General features: G+C 41.8%; 1 protein-coding gene across 13 annotated transcripts in view; it reads right to left on the reverse strand.

Moving 5' to 3' along the window:
* nbeaa (neurobeachin a) overlaps positions 1 to 12,656 on the reverse strand; it is a 100,950-nt gene extending 88,294 nt beyond the window's left edge. For 9 of the 13 annotated variants that reach the window (XM_025910804.1, XM_025910803.1, XM_025910799.1 and 6 more), the window contains exon 1: positions 11,981 to 12,304. In XM_025910804.1, the coding sequence (XP_025766589.1) occupies positions 11,981 to 12,304 (324 nt within the window). Of the gene's footprint in view, positions 1 to 11,980 lie in introns of all 13 variants that reach the window. The other 4 variants (XM_025910807.1, XM_025910806.1, XM_025910798.1 and 1 more) reach the window with 2 other exon arrangements.
* Positions 12,657 to 16,954: the final 4,298 nt, after the last annotated feature.

The following is a 16,954-nucleotide window of genomic DNA, read 5'->3' on the forward strand; positions in this document are numbered from 1 at the left end:
CAGCATGCACGCTCTCTTTGCCAAGAAGGCCTCACACTTGAAATAAGAAGGTAAACAAATGGAAAGATTATGATTTTAAAAAAAGAAAAAAAAAGAAAAACTGCAGTGTCTAAAATTATGTCATGGGAGGAATAAATCCTGGCAGGAGTCAGCAGTGACATTCAAATACAGACATCTCATGAATCATTTGTAGCAGCTTTGGAGATAAACATTTCAGTGCAATTCCAGTTCCTTAGGCAAGCAACAAAATCACATTTTAGGTATCCATCCATCCATCTATCTGACTGTCTATGCACACACACACACACACACACACACACACTCTCACAAATCGATGTCTGCATGATTCTTGTCAGCAATGCCAGATTAGTTCATTTAGGTCACTGTGCAACTGGGAATGAAACAATTTCCATGCGTGACCCCCACGGTACAATGCACAGGGTGAGACTCAGCCATCTATTGAATCCATACATTAACTTGATTATAAGAGCCTCCATCTCTGCACTCAGATAAAATAATCCAACCCTTACCCTGAGCTCACCGCATTCAGAGCTTGAATGTGGCGAGTGCAGGGTAAGGGGTCAGTAGTGATACAGTGATATAGAGGGGTGGGTTGGTGAGGCACAGGGGCTTTTGGAGGTTAGTACAGTGAGTCACCAACACTGTCAGATATTGGCTTCAAAATAATTTCTTGTAGCTCTCTCCTCGAGGGTTTCCGAGTGTGAAAGTGCCTGAAGGAGGGGTGAGGATAAACAATGCCATAGTGCTACAGGATCATGGTTGTCCTGCTGGTATCAGAAACGAACATTTCTAAATGTGGTTACATCTTATTTGAATAACTGGTTTGTGTCATTTTACTCATAAATACCAAAAACTTATAAATGTCAATTATAACATAAATATGTTTTTTTTCTCTCCAATATTTACTTGTACAACTAGTCATAGTTAATTTAATTCAACCAGTACATGCCAGTGTTTCAGTATTGTTTAGTTCATGACGTTAGTTGTTGGCTGGTTACTAGGCAACATCTTGATGTCATAACATTTCATGGATTATTTAAGTTTTAGGGATAATTAATGAGATGACACTGTTATGAAATTAAAATGATACAACACAAGATGTTACAGGTGCATAAACTACAAACGGGTCTCTTTAGCCTATTGGGAAATGGTTGCTAGGCAACATGATGACGTTTCTTCAGTGCATGAACTTAATTTCATTATAAAAGAAATGTGTAAACTTTACAATTCCTCCAAATTGCATTAAGCTGCAGGATCATCTTCTCTCCCTGAAGCAACTGAAAATAAAGTGCTCTTTAAATATAAATAATTAATTATAAACAGTTAGTTATAAATAATTAACTGGAAATGAACCGCTCTACAGCCACCTTTACCTGACATATTTTACCTTCCCAAACAAAAGCAGGTGCAACAGATTTATATAACATAATTTATATGTCAGGTTTTTAAATCATTTCCTGGCATGTCTACGGGACATTGGCGCTTTTCTCCTTGTAATTGCATTGATGCTTTGCTCATACTGAGGCTGCTTGCTAGTTCTGTGTTCTTTCTAGCGTTAGCTTTGACCATTTTCCCTTTGCTAGCTTCTTTAAAGTGTTCATATTTAGTTGTGTGAAGGTGATTTAAGTGAATGGGTTTATTGTTAGGGGTATTTTCATGATGGTGGTCCTCCCATGGTTTACTTTGGCAAACTTTATGAGGTGCTTCAATGCTAATTACATGTTGTGTGGCTGTGAGTGTGCGTCTGAAACCAAATTTCTGTTGAAAAATAAATTAGAAAAATGGTACACCCAGCTTAGTTGAAAACTGGCTTTTATTTTCTCAGGTTAAAACAAACGAGTGATTTTTTAATGAATTTTCTTCACTTATTTGATTTAAGTCACAAAACACAGTTTTTTTTCCTTTTTATATGCTTTGTAAAAGGTCTTATGACAGCACAGCTTTTTTTAATGTGATAATTTAGCACTTTACCATCACAAACACTACTCCACATGCTGTTAAGAGTTTCAGTGGCTTTTGAAATAGGTTTAGGAATGTCACACAGATGCTTCTAGCTAAGGGCAGGATGGGCTTTACAAACATCTTGTTCCCCATCAATCATTAGTTCTTTTCTTCCATCCTATAGAGAAATGCCAAAACATCAGCACCTTTTTAACTTTTGATTGGTGGGCAAATACACAGAGGTCAGGCAAAACAGGCCACACAGCGTTTACAGAGGTGTTCAATTCACTAATTTAATGCAATACATTTTTTATGCATTTTGGTAAACAAAAAGAAATTGGCTGTTAAGTCTGTTAAATTCAAAGATGTACCAGGTTTTTCATCTTTTCTGACTGGCTGCTGGGCACCGAGAGTGAGCCTGCCACTGTCTTTGTGTTTTAACTTTTTAATTAGATGTGTGCTATGGTATATTATCTGTAATATTCTTGTGTACTTGTATGGAAGAACTGCCTCAAATGAGCAGCATAACAACAAAAAATAAGCTCTTTATCTAATGAGCAGTCTAAGAAAAGATGCCATTATTTATACTTCGATGTAAACTGAAGGAGGAGACTTTCAGTGAAGCTATGACATTTTGTTTCAACTTTACCCACTGATTATATTTTATCTTGCTTTTAATGCTACTACTGCAAGAGCATTGAATATAGCAGTATTTGTGATCTAACACACATACACATTCTGATATGCTTCAGAGGGTTTGTTTTGCATGTGCTTACAGTTTCTCCGTTCCAGAGACTAAATGTTGTTGATTTTTGCAGTAACTGCTGTTTTTGAGGCTGAGGTTATTATAGTTAACTAAAACTAACTGAAATGATTTTTTGAATTTGGAAAAAAAAACACACACAAAAAATCCTTAGTTTTAGTTTTTATTAGTTTGTTAAAAATGTTACAACCTGTCTGATGAGGCACTGATTTCAAGACATTCTGTGTTTTTATTGCAGTACCTAAATTTTGACTCTGACACTGATGACTAATAAAACCTAATCTAAAATAAGGAAATGAATAAGAAAATCAACTCTGGATTAAAAACAGAAATTCAGAAAGTAAACTGATTTAAAAACAACAAGTCAAAATGAAATCAAAATAAAATGCAAAATTATAATAACTTTGATCAGAACCCATCATAGAGCTGCTACATGTAGACTGGAAAATATATATACTAATATATATACTTTAACTTATGTTAAAGTGCTTTATAAATAAAGGTGGTATGGTATGGTAATCGGCTACTGTAATTTCCGGTACTGGCTCCTCCAGGTTTCCACCTAATATTTCTAGCTGCCCACGCTAACACAGATGACTAGAACGGTGCTAGATCCAAACATCAGTCAATAAACTTTTGTACCAGATGGTTACTAGATGTAAAAAAGAAAGTTCTTACACATTCCCACCCAGAAGAACAGTCTTCGATGGCCCTGGCTTAATGCAGACTGGTTGAACTCTGCTACAGGTGATGTAGCAGTCCTCTCACTATAAACAACTTCAAACCCGGCATATAGGCTTGCACAGGAAACAACAATGCAGCAACCGTCTTTGTGTTTGTCGTCGTGTTGGCACATTTACAACTGACACCACAGCCAAAGCTGCCGCAAAATTATTCTCCTCCTAACTCCAGTTGATCCTACACCTCAATGGACACAGAACAGCTGATTAAGAGGGCCGATCGTGTAAATATACACTTAGCACCTACTCCAAGCACCTGCACTGGAAAGACCCCATATGTAAGATTTGTCATGGCCCGAAATGCTTTCTTATCAGTTGTCGACACTACTGACTGATATCCTGCCCACCTACACAATGTTATTGCCAAATAAGGACTCGACAGTAGATTATGATACCGTTCTTATTTCCCTTGATGATATGAACCACAGCTCACACTCCTAACTTCATTTTGTGAGCCAAAACCAGTGCTGCTACCCTAACGGCATCACCTCCACAAAAAAGGAAGACACACACAAAAAAACAAAAGCATACAGTGTCACTGTGGCCTGGGTAGCTAGTGTTCTTCTTCTTACTTATGAAAAAAAAGCACGTTTTATGTCTAATATATATACACTATTTCAAGTCTATGTCATGTGGTGGCCATGTCGTCCTGATATGTTCTTCACTCAATATGTAACAGGGTGGAAAGCAAAAAGCAGACAATGATTTGCTGTGATGCAGAGCAGAACTACGAACCAGTGTAATGTGCTGTTAAATGACAACTTCTGACACCGTTTTTCAGGCTGTAGGGGATGCACGAACATACCTCAGAGATCCTAGATATCTAATATAGAATACTAAAATTACACACACACACACACACACTACAAACTTGGCTATAATCAACCGTCGGCCACTGCAGTATGCAGCATGATGAATAGGTGTGTGTGTGTGTGTGTGTGTGTGTTTAGAGCCAAGGGAGTGAGGCGAAGTAGGCCAGCATGAATATAAAATCACCCCTGCCAGGCAATGATGTGGGCTACAAAAAGGAAGAGAGCAGAGTGTGTGTGTGTGTGTGTGTGTGTGTGTGTGTGTGTGTTGCCAGAGAAAATGTGCAGATGAAGGTGTATGGAACTAAAGCAAGGGTTCTGTAGGAACACTCATTTCTCCTCTTTCTGGGATGTTGGGGGCGCACCCTCACCAGCACACAAAAACCAGGTAAATCAAACAAAGCAGCTTGTTATAATTTTGGAGATTACTGCACTGTCATTGTGCCAGATGTAAATGCACGCACGCACACACACACACACACACACACACACACACAGATGCAAAACAAACAAGATTCTCAACAGTGTTTTTGATCCAAATGTTTTGTATTAAGATGACTTAGGAATTATGTCGTTATGGCCCCTCCCATCTCACTACAATCACACGCAGACAATGCACACTTTTGGGGGAGAAAAAAAAACAAAAAACAAAACACAATAGAGGCAGACACAAAAGCATGAAGCAGCCAGACACACAGACACAATGGTGTTGAAGCAAGGAGCACAGCAGAGGACAACCAGAACAATCGAGAACATATGCTTCCTGGAGCTTTTAATGTGAAGCTGTGAAAATGAATAATGCATTAGGCCAAAGAAAAACAGCTGATATTGAATTAATCAATTAATATTTTACATCTTAAGGAATTTAAGAGAAATCTAAAAGTCCAGCCGGTTACACTTTTACAAATGCAAAGGGATGAGTTGGTTGTCTTTGGTTGAGTACTTTAGACATTATTTATATGCGGACCTTACTTTTATTCATGGATACTTTTGATGCAGCGAATTATTAACAGGGCTGAGTGTTTCAGGTTTTTAGTTATTTCTGATAGATCTACGTCACAATTGCGCCTAAACTAATAACACACAAACAGCTGCACTTTTAATGTCTTTATTGAAAACCTTGGGTCGTCAATCACAGCGCAGACTGGAAAAAGTAACTGAACCTCTGTGCTAATGACTTTGCTAATGATGTGAATCATGTGTTGAAACACATTTTAGATTTGCTGAAGCGTACTCAGTGTTCAGTCCTTAACCTAACAAATCTCATATTAGCATATTGAGGCATTTTTTTTAAAAAAAATCAATAAAAGTTGAATTATTTATGAGGGGTAATTATAACAAATTCAATCAAAAAATTATCAAGATTGATAATGGAGCCTTAAAGCATACAGCAAACACGGAAGGTGACTGTTCGGTTCAAAAGCGATTACATTTTCAGCTCGATAATTGCCAACAAGCATGTGCTTCCCTTATGCAATTCATTCATAATTCATAAACCTGCTTTTGCTTAATTAAGACCCCTATGCCGATGGTGTTTTAAAGAAATCAACCACTAGACATAAAATAACCTCTATGAGAATTTAAAACGCTGCAGGTAAAAGCCAGGCCTGAGCGCCTTATGTCATCTCCCCATTGCACTTCTCTTCCATCTGCAGTCGCATTTACAAAAACCTAGCAACAGTAGGTAAGAGGTGATGACAGGACAACACAAAGTCTCCCTCCAGACCTTCTAATGCTCAAAGACGAGAAGACGGAGAAAGTATTCCGAGAAAAAGAACCAGTGAGGGGTGGCGCTGCAGACAGCTCCATTACCTAATCATAAAAGGGATCATCTACATTCATCCAACGGCTGCTTCACCCAGCCAGGGAGCCAAAGAGCGAGACAAGATTACACCAGTGGGAAGTGGATGCGCTTAGAGGAGATGAACAATCTAGAGGGATGGAGGAAGTGACAGAGAAGCTACTTCCTCCCTCCTCCCCACCAAACCTCTGCCCCTCGTTTTCTTCCCATTCCCAGAAGACACCCTCACCCAAAATCTTACACGGCTTATCCTTGGAAAAACCCCGCATCTAGAAATAGCTGCTAACGAAGGATGAGAAGGAATTTAGAGAAGCGAAGCAGAATTTAGGAGCCTTAAGACAGAGAGGTGAACGTTTTTAGCCCGGATGCCTAATACACACGCATACAAATCAGTCTGGTTTGAGTTTAGCGCAAATCGTGTTTTAATTCAAGCTAAAAAGGCTGAAAAAGAAATGATAATGAAAGCAGGCCTCAGCATAATGCCTTAAAAGAGATTCTTTGGCTCAGAAGCAGATCATTCTGGAGGAGCTTGCTAATAAGAGGATTTGGGAGCGACGAGGTTTGTAGTTTAAGGGACAACCTGACATTTATATTGCTAATTGGGTATTTTCCTTCCCCAGAAATTTGCAACACTATGAAGAGTTTGTAGATTTGTCCGGACTGCCGGAGAATCTGAGAGATGCAGATCTCGGCTCTGGAAGAACGCTAGCCGTGCTAACAAAGTCGTACAAGTTAATTCCACGCTGTGACAAGTGATCGATGAAGAAAAATGGCCAATTAAAAGTTGAAATGTAAAAGGGCGTCGCTCACAAACGGTGGAAAGTCTTACATTTACCCTGGTTTATGGGACTCCCAACTACATTTCACTGCTCTACCCAAAAGAGCAGAGGAAAGAGGAGAACAGTGATACACACAGCATGATGAGGCTCCGCAGGGGGGCTGGAACTCATCAGACCCCCACAGAACATCATACAGCTGGACCTATGTTACACTCAAGAATAAAAGAGCACCTGAAGGACAATCACAAACTGAACCGCTCTGAATCCTTTTCATCATTTCTCACCCTTTAGTTCACAATCTTTCTCCTTCCACCGTGTTTTGTTCTTTTCTTTTTTAAAGTACAAGATGAGCATCCTTCCACATCATCGTTTTCCTCCTGGCTTTCACGCTCTCTGTCTGTCCTTTGGCTCATGCAGAGGTCAGGACAACCCAGCTGTGTGATAGATAGCAAAGTCATCCATGACCTTGCAGCAGAAGCCACACCTTCTGTCCTCTAGCTCTTCCTTACATAGGTGTATATATACATATATATATATATAGACACTGTACAATCATTTAGGGAAGCAAAACAAGAGATCTGTTTTTGTCCAGCACTGTTTACACCGTTAGCTAACGGTGCTTACTGCCTGTGGACCCTAGGCACAAACTGGCAATCGTAAGCTTCTCTGCAGCTTTACAGCAGCTAATCTTTCCCAAAAATAACCACCCCAATATCATCTTGCAGAAGATGGGAAATATCTGCAGCTGACAGATTTAAAACATACATGTGCATAACAGACAATATACACACCAATACTTATATTATATGACAGTGCAATATGGGCCAGCAGTACTGAACAGTTAAAAAAAAAATTCAATCAAACCTTTTTTTTTTTTTTAGTGTCTCTAAAACTACTCACTATACTCAAAAGTCCATTTAACCCATGCTAGCAAGGGAGCACATGATTTAAATGACTGTTCAAGTCTGTTAGCTGATGGTTGTTAATACGCTCATCTCCACGGTTGTGCGAGCACCAGATGACGCATTGTTATTCCACCGCGAGGCCATGCAAGAAGATCACAGTGCTGCAGGGAAATAGTTAACCTATGCCCTAGGTATGCAGCCACAGGGCACCCTTGAAAAACGGTTCATTTAAACTGAGTTTTGTGCTGATGTTTCAAACCACCTCAGGGCAAAGTACAATGGCACAAAATGCATCTTGAAAATGGGTGACCTATTCCTTTACAAATCCGTGAAGCATAAATCAGCATGCCAGAGTCGCAGCGCACCAGACAGAGATTCAAAGACACAGAGCGAGTCTCTGTGATGCATTTGTTCCTCCATTTATAACCTCGATGAATGGATTGAAGTGTGCCTGCATTCACCTCGGTGTATTTTTATAATCAGGATGTGTCTGACTTGGTGTGCTGTGCCGAGTCTCGCTCTGCCGGCTGAGGACTCAGGATCAGGTGACCTTGGTGATTGTGGAACGTGTGGACAAGAATAATGAGACGTTTGCTAACAGAGAGTCAGTGGGACCACTGAGGAGGCTCAGGTGGGGATTGACACTGCCAGAAGATATTGCATCTGACCGAGGAGGATGGCAAAGGAGGGAAGGAAAAGCAAAGAAGGTGGCATAAAAACTAAGAGTGAGCCAGAGTGTGTCACCAATCATTTTCTATCCCAGATAAACACGCTGTTTTGATCCCAAAAAAAGCATTACAACTAGATAAAGCCGCCTATAAATAAGCCCAGCTGGTGCTGTACTGAGGCAGAGGGACTGACAGTATTGCCTGTAGATGCATTTGAAATATATGTCTCAGTTCTTCAAACAAAGAATAGATATGACAGTACGCTTCAGACAGATAAGTCACACATCAACACTCTTCTCGCTGTCAACAAAAATTGCTTCTCACCTGGCTTTCTTCCACCAGCATCACAATGTGTCACACAAATAACCAGAGACTGGGTGGAAGAAGTGGCTGAACATTAACTAGAAAGATTTTAGGGTTAAAATCTACAGAACAAACAGTGCAGTGAGGCAAACGACAGGATGTTCTTGGAAGGGGAAAACTCAACTGTGAAATGGGCCCAATCAAACAGACTGAAGTATCCCATCGTGGAGAGGGCTGCCCATAAGAGTGGTGCCTAAACTTCTGAAATTACTGCAACACCAGCTGAATATTTCCAGGTCAGCTGAAGAGATCTGGGTTCCCGCTTTTACTTGGGACCTAAAAATGTACAACTACTCAGTAATTCTTAAGGATAAAAAAAAGGAAAAGATTAAATGAATGTCTGAAAAAATAAATCTGTTTACTGCTCTCCTCCCCTATTAATCATCTTATGATCCCTTGGATTTATCCTCAGCCCCTCGGAAAGGGCCTCAACTCCCAGACTGAGAACCATTGATCTGTAAAATTTACATTAGGCGGTTTGATGTACATCTACTTACCTACAGACAGGTGACAAATTTAAGAGAAAAACTGAATAAATTAGAACACAAACACATCCATCATAGATGCCTCCACATAGGGCTCAGCGAGGTATGAAAATCACATGCTATGGATTTACAATTGCCAGATTTCAAGTCAATCTTAACCCCAATGGGAGATACAATAAGTAAAAAAGTAACTCATCGCCCGTTCTGTACTTTAAGATATATTAAGCACATAAACAGAAGACTGGCAAAGGCAGCTAGAGAGAGAGGGAGAGCAAAGAAACGCTGTGGAAGAGTGCTGTGTGAGAAGTCCGGAAGTGCAGAGCAACACCAGGTGGTGGAGCGTCTGGATGCAGGCAATCAAAGACCGGTGTTGCCTTGACAACTGTGATGCCTTGTTGATGATAATCGCTGAGCACCTTGCTGTCAGCACCCCCCACACCTAGTGCAGGTCTATTAGTCTATGTGTGTGGACTTATTAAAAGATTAAGAATAAACAAGGGCAGCACTGAAGTATTCGGGCTCAAAGTTGATTTGAATTGCCATCTCTCAACTGTTCTTCTCTTTCTTTCTACACAGTTTCATGTCGCCGTACAGACCGAGGAGCATATCTGATACAGCAGACAAGCCCATCTGTTCACTCCAGCCGCAGTGGGATCTGATCAATAAAGCCCCGGTGGAGGAGAATGTGGCTGCTGTGGTCTCCCACACTGACTGGAATAATGGATCAGCTTTTGGGTCACAGTGGACTCATTGTACCAGCAGCATGACCACTGAGGTTTCCTGCCTCCACACCTCTTTGTTTCAACTCTTTTAATTAAGGAGCTGGGCAGCCGAATTCCCTAACAGGCTTAGCTATTGGCAGCCTTGCAACCAGAACTGATTGTTCAATTCAGGATTTAGCAAGTAAAGCTTTGTATGACCAACACACGCTGCTTTAATTTGTCAGCGTGTCGGGCCTAAAGCAACACTCGTAAATAAACATTAAGGCCTTAAAAGCAGGTTATTTACATAAAATGATGCAGAGTGCATTTCAGCTGAATGCTCTGATGGGCTTTCACTGATCTGATGTGGACCAGTCCTGTCCTCTTCCGCTGCATCAGCTGGTGATTTTCTGAGCACATAGCCACTGCAGCATCCTACCACCTCCTCCTCCTCCACTCTCTCTTCTCCTCCCCCACCCTCCCTCAACCCCTCTCCACCTGCTTTTAAATGCATGGCGCTGCCCTGCCAACCTAGTCTATGCAGGCAGCATCACTCCTCTCAGTCCCTCCAGAGTGAAGGAGGAGGCCGTGGAACAGGATGGATGGTTATCAGCTTGTGCAACCCGGGGGGTTGTAAAAGAAGGAGACAAGATTGGAGTGAGCCAGCGAAAGCCCCTCTGCACTTCCCTGTAGTACCAATAATCGATTGGGGAGATGAGAGGCGACCTGAATCAGAATGGCTCACTACAGTCTGACTGAGATCAAAATGGTTTGGCTCAACTGTAGGCTGTCCTGCTCCAAGCATCCAGTGAGTTAACAGGCCGTCAGACTCCCTGCACTGTAATCGGGTAAAAAATTCATTATCAAGTCATTATTATTCTACCTTCAAAAGAAAATCAATACTGATCAGACCCCCTCCTCCTCCTCTTTTCCATGCTAGATGCATGTAATATCATGCAGCACACGCCATCGCCTAATAGATGAAGGAGGGGGACACAGCCAACGCGCACACGTCCTATACCTCCCCCCAAAAGCATTAGTCTTCCAGACCTACATCGGCTGTACATTTTGCTCATCTGTTTCGTAACAGTACACACCAGTCATGGAAAAAAGAAAAGAAAAAAAAAACCCAGCTGGATTAAATCCTCTGATCTAGGCCCTGCATCGCCGACACAAGCCTCCGATGGAGGGGTGAAGATGGAAGAGGGGTGGAAACGTATATGTGCTCCAGAAATAATGGCTGCTTGAAGCAGAGTAATATAAACCATTAACAGCTCCAAAGCCACCTATACACAAACGTATATATGACTCCTTTGGGCTCGGGATGCAGGGCCCTGCCTCCAACAATAGGCCTGTGCATAATTTTGACCCATTCTCATACACACACACATATGTCGATGGTAGCATAATGCTAGTCGGCCTTTGTCCGCGTTGGATCTGTTTGTTTTTGTGCTGCCGGGACGTGCACACATGCATGATTTTGCCCGTTTAGGGACACGAATGGAGTACGTTGTAGGGGTCCTGATGTTGTGCGCAACATTAAAACCACTCACGGCTTGTTACAATCTGCCTATGCATCACTTCAGGGTACATATCGGGGTCAGGAGAATAGCCTGCATAGACTTTTTCAGTATCCCCTACAGTTTGACTGCGAATGTCTCCGGTTGTTGTAGCTACCGCAAACGGGTCATTTAGTCAACAATGGCCGGTGATTAGACTACCCTGAGAGCCTCGGTGGGGTCACATGCTTCATTCAGCTTCTCTGGGCTTAAATATAACACACTATTATTTCTTACAGCGGCCTCATTTCATCTAAAGGAAATAAAAGAGAAATATCAACCATCTCTCGAACAAACAAATGACATCATCCCCTGAAAGCCACACAACCAGGAGAGAGCGAAGCATCGTAAATAAAACATAGCGGGTTGGGGCGCAGCGACTGTGCTGTGCTCTATGGCTTCCTTTCAGCGTTTTCCAGGACTGCTCGGTCCTGCTCCCACTCACCAGGTTCAGCACCGTCTCCACGATGTCCCTGTTGCTAACCTCCCCGACCTGGATCAGGCCCACCAGCACGGCAAATTTCATCTGGATATTCCTTATCGGAACAGCGGGGTTGATCACCCCGGCTGGGAGGACCATAGAGCCGGCTGCAGACACCATCCTATCCCCGGTGGTGCCGGAGCCAGCGCCCGCGGCGACCTGCTGCTGCTGCTGCGGTGGCGGCGGCTGCTGCGCGGAGGAGCCCGCCGGAGGATGGGACTCTCGGTCCGTGTCCGTGAGCGAAGAAGCAGAGCCCGGTGGTGCTGAAACCGGCTTCTCGCTCGACATTTCCCCTCGGAAACAGGGAGGAGAGGAGCGGTCGCCGCTGTCCCTCACACCTGCTCTACAAGCTCGGGCGTCTGCTGCTGCCGCCGAACAAAAACCATCCACTGCGCAGGTGAAACAAGGGGGAGCGGCGTTTGAAAAACTCTGGAAATTCACCCTATCCACCTGAAAATGTGTAGGGACTCATAGGTGTAGGAGAAAAAAATGATGGAGGCTTGACAGGAATGGAAACCTACGCTTCTCTCGCTTTCTCTCCTCTTTCTGTCTCTCTCCTCTCTCTCTCTCGCTCTCTCTCTCATTGGCAGGTTGCAGTCAGTGCGGTCGTGGAGGAGACAGCGCCATGTTGACGCCCCCTGTCTGCGGTAGCGCGCTTTAGCCGCGCATGCGCAGTGTGGGGATTTCTGGGAGGGTGCTGAAGCGGAATAACATGGAGCCATCCATGCATGGGTTCACACAGAGCATAGCACAGCCGAAACAACTGTGTTATTGGGGATTAAAAAAATATATAAATATGTACATATATATATATATATATATATATATTGCTTTGCGTATAAATAGTTAATAGTGCGAGGGTGCGAACATGGACTAATGATGGAACTCTCATTACATTTCTTTAAAGTAGCAGAACTAGGCTGGGTCAACTTCTCCACAGATGTATTTTGGGTGCAGTGCAGGGGTAAATCCAGATGGAGTTTAGGGCGCCTGGTTTCCAGACAGAGGCTGTTTATATATTCAGAAGCCATCCATTTGTCCCACTTACCTCTGTCCCCCAGTTCAGCTCTGGTGCCTTTGTTTATCCATTAAGCATCCCACTATTGTTCTCCTGACACTAATCTGTTCTTGTGTGATTTTCTCACTTTCCCCGTTTTTTTTTTTATGTCGTCCTCAACTGTCTTCCCCTTCAAGCAATTAATTTTGTCTTTTAACTTTCACACTTTCCTTACCTCATCACCTCTCCATCCTTATTTTGCCTTCTGGTTTGCAAAGCGTGGTCCTTTCAGGGATACTGCCTAACTTAAAATGATGATAATAATAATAATAATAATAATAATAATAATACGGCTCATTGTGCTGATATCTTTGTATGACAGGAAATAAAGTAAAAAAAAACATCTATTTTCACTTCTCTGTTTTTGTATCCCTTCTGGCTGAAACTCAGCAGCACATAACAGAATGTGCAAATATTTGCCTGGAGATGTGTTTACAAGCAGTTGCCATGGAAACTGTTTTTCGTAATTGTACGTGGATTATCTTAAAATAATATGACATAATGTGTGTGTGTGTGTGTGGGGGGGGGGGGCATTTAATTATGCATTAAATTAACATATATGACGGGTATTGCATACAATAGTACACTAATTCAGCTGTCACATGGCCCATGTGTTGGTAATCTACTCAGGTTCAGGTGTGTTTATGAGAGAGGGACTAAAAACCTGAGCAGTAATAGAAGTGAATGTGTTTTGTGTTAAATCCAAAATGTTATATATATATATATATCTTCCATGGCTTCATTATGTTTATGGCTCCTTCAGAAAGCTAGGGTCATGACTTGATCCTTTATGAATCTTACCCTATATGATCGTAGTGTATATCTGTATTTCTGTAACTCCTCCTAAACACGTCTGAATGAAACGTAATACTTAGGCTGCCTAGAGTACCGGGTAGTGCCGTGTAATACTGCATTCTTTTGTATCCATCATATACTGAGTAAATACAGAGCCAGCATTGCGAATGCCAACACTTTTAATTTATAAAGCCAGCTTATGTGGGGAAGAGCAGTGTGGTGTGACTTATGCAAATTATGAGCACATTTTAATGACGAGTAAGTTACTGTGATTTTTACGTTCCATAAAAATTGGTCAACACAACAAAGCACTCCTTTCAGCTTACATAAAAATACATGAAAAGCTGAAAGGTAAATGTGCCTGTCCCTGAAGCTCTTTGGGTTGTGGTTTAAATGTGCTATAACTAAAATAGACATGACAGTCAACACAAAAAAAAGGTTATAGATGCATACTTTTACATTTCTGGAAAACAAAATTTAACACAGTTCGGTGGGCTACATATTGTATTGACTGTATACAGTGGTATAATGAAGATAAAAAGAAAAACATGATAAATTAACATACATGTCTGTGTTTTACACAGCAGCCGCAGGCCTGGAAAAACCTCCCGCAGGGCAATTTTTTGCTAGTGTTTATGATTAACAAATGATTAATGGTACATAAAGCTAAATGCACTCAGGATTAATAGGATGGGTTGGCAATACTAAACACATACACTCACCAGCCGCTTCATTAGGTACAGCTGTTCAGCTGCTCGGTCTAATCAGCCAGTCACATGGCAGCGAATCAATGCATTTGAGCATGTAGACATGGTCAGGATAACCTGCTGCAGTTCAAATGATAGAAAGGTGATTTAAGTCACTTTGAATGTGACATGGTTGGTGGTGCCAAAAGGACTGGTTTGAGTATTTCAGAAAGCGCCCATCTACTGGGATTTTCCCCCCAACATTTACTGAGAACAATCCGAAAAAGAGGAATTATCTAGTGAGCAGCAGCTCTCTGGGTTTAAATGCCTTGTTGATGCCAGAAGTCAGAGGAGAATGGTCAGACTGCTTTGAGCTGATAGGAAAGCAGTAACATTAACTCAAAAAGAAAATGCTTGTTATACCAAGGCATGCAGAAGAGTACAACATGAAGAACCGTGAAGCAGAGGGCTACAACAGCACCAGGTGACATTTATGTAGCTAAGAAGAGGAAAACTGGACCAAAACTGGACAACAGAAGATTGAAAAAAAAATATTGTCTGCTCTGATGAATTTTCATTTCTGATGCCGATGGTACAGCCAGAATTTGGTATAAACTACATAAAAGCATGGATCCATCCTGCCTTTGTCAGCAGTTCATGCTGCTGGTGGTTTAATAATGTGGGGGACATTTCTTGTGACACTTTGGACCCCTTTGAACAACTTGAGCATTCTTAAAACTCCACAGCCTAGCTGACTATTGTAGCACACCATGTCCATCCTTTATGACAACGGTGTACCCATCTACTGTTGGCTGCTTTCAGCAGGATATTACACCGTGTCACAAAGGTCAAACTAACTGGTTTCCAGAACATGGAAATGGTTCAAGAAACCATCTCCACTGTCACCAGATCTCAACTGAATAGTGCATCTATGGATGTGGTGGAAGAGGAGAATCAGAGAATTAGTACCCATCCTTTGCTTTGTTGACAGTGCTAAAAAAAGAAAACCTTGGCCTTCTCTCAATGAGCTTCATGATGTAGTCACCTGTAATGGTTTTCACTTCACAGGTTCATTTGTGGAATTTCTTCCTTCTTAATGGGGTTGGGACCATCAGTTGTGTTGTGCAGAAACCAGGTTGGTACACAGCTGACAGCCCTATTTGACAGCTGTTAGAATTCATATTATGGTAAGAACCAATCAGCTGAGTAAAGAGAAATGGCATCAGGTTTTTACGATCAAATAGCTGCTAAGAAACCACTACTAAGGAAAAGCAACAAGCAAAAGAGATATGTTTTGGCCAACAAACACAAGGAATGGACATTAGACCAGTGGAAGTCTGTGCTTTGGTCCAATGAGTCCAAATTTGAGATTTTTGGTTCCACCCACCGTATCTTTGTGCAACGCAGAAAAGGTGACCGGATGGTCTCTACATGCATGAAGGAGGAGGTGTGATGGTGTGGGGGTGGTTTGCTGGTGATACTGTTGGGGACTGGTTCAAAATTGAAGGTACACTAAGCCGTTTCAGGTAACTACCTCATGAAGCTCATCGAGGGAATGCCAAGAGTGTGGAAAGCAGTAATCAAAGCAAAGTGTGGCTATTCAAAGAATATAAAATATAAAACATGTTTTGAGTTATTTCACATTTTTTTGTTTACTATATATAATACCATATTTGTTCATTCATAGTTTTGATGCCTTCAATGAGAATCTACAATGTAAATTACAGTAAAAATCTAAATTATCATTAGAATGATTAGAAAAGACTACCTTAGCCAAAGAAAATGAAAATGCATCCACTGCTTTTACTGCTCAGTTTTTTAGAAAATCTAATGAGGCTTGATGTCAGGGCAAGCTGGAGATGCTATCAGCTCAAGTAAATTCATGACAGTTCATGACGTTTTACATGACTGGATGGCTTTTAATGCATGAATTCAAGTGTCAGTTTATGTACCCTTCTTGCAAATTGTTACCATTCCCATCAATTCAGTCAATGTCTCGGCTGCTTAACCGCATCTGGATTTTATTCCTTTCAGGTTTTTTAGGTCATGCACTCATTTGAGTCTCTTTGAGCAGTGACTCACAGGTCCAGCCACAGCGTCTCACAAACACATAACTCACACACCTACAGTATCCTCTGGTGGCTGAACAGACCGTGGCTACTGGCACCTGTGTGTGCGCACATAAGCCTGTTTTACACTCCACGTGTTCTTCCAGAAGGCCACATCTGCCGGGTTGGATTTCCATTAACAAGGCAGCTATAGAGGCTGATTCATTACTCTTCTAGAGCATGTCTGAGTGTGTTTTCACAGAGGCCGCGATGTCTCTTGGATGTCTTGCTTCATATCTTGAGATGCTGACCGTTGACAGGAGTGGGAGCTGGGGGTGACTGGGAGGGGCAT

The sequence above is a fragment of the Oreochromis niloticus genome, linkage group LG10, assembly GCF_001858045.2.
Source record: "Oreochromis niloticus isolate F11D_XX linkage group LG10, O_niloticus_UMD_NMBU, whole genome shotgun sequence".
NCBI classification, from domain to species: Eukaryota; Metazoa; Chordata; class Actinopteri; order Cichliformes; family Cichlidae; genus Oreochromis; species Oreochromis niloticus.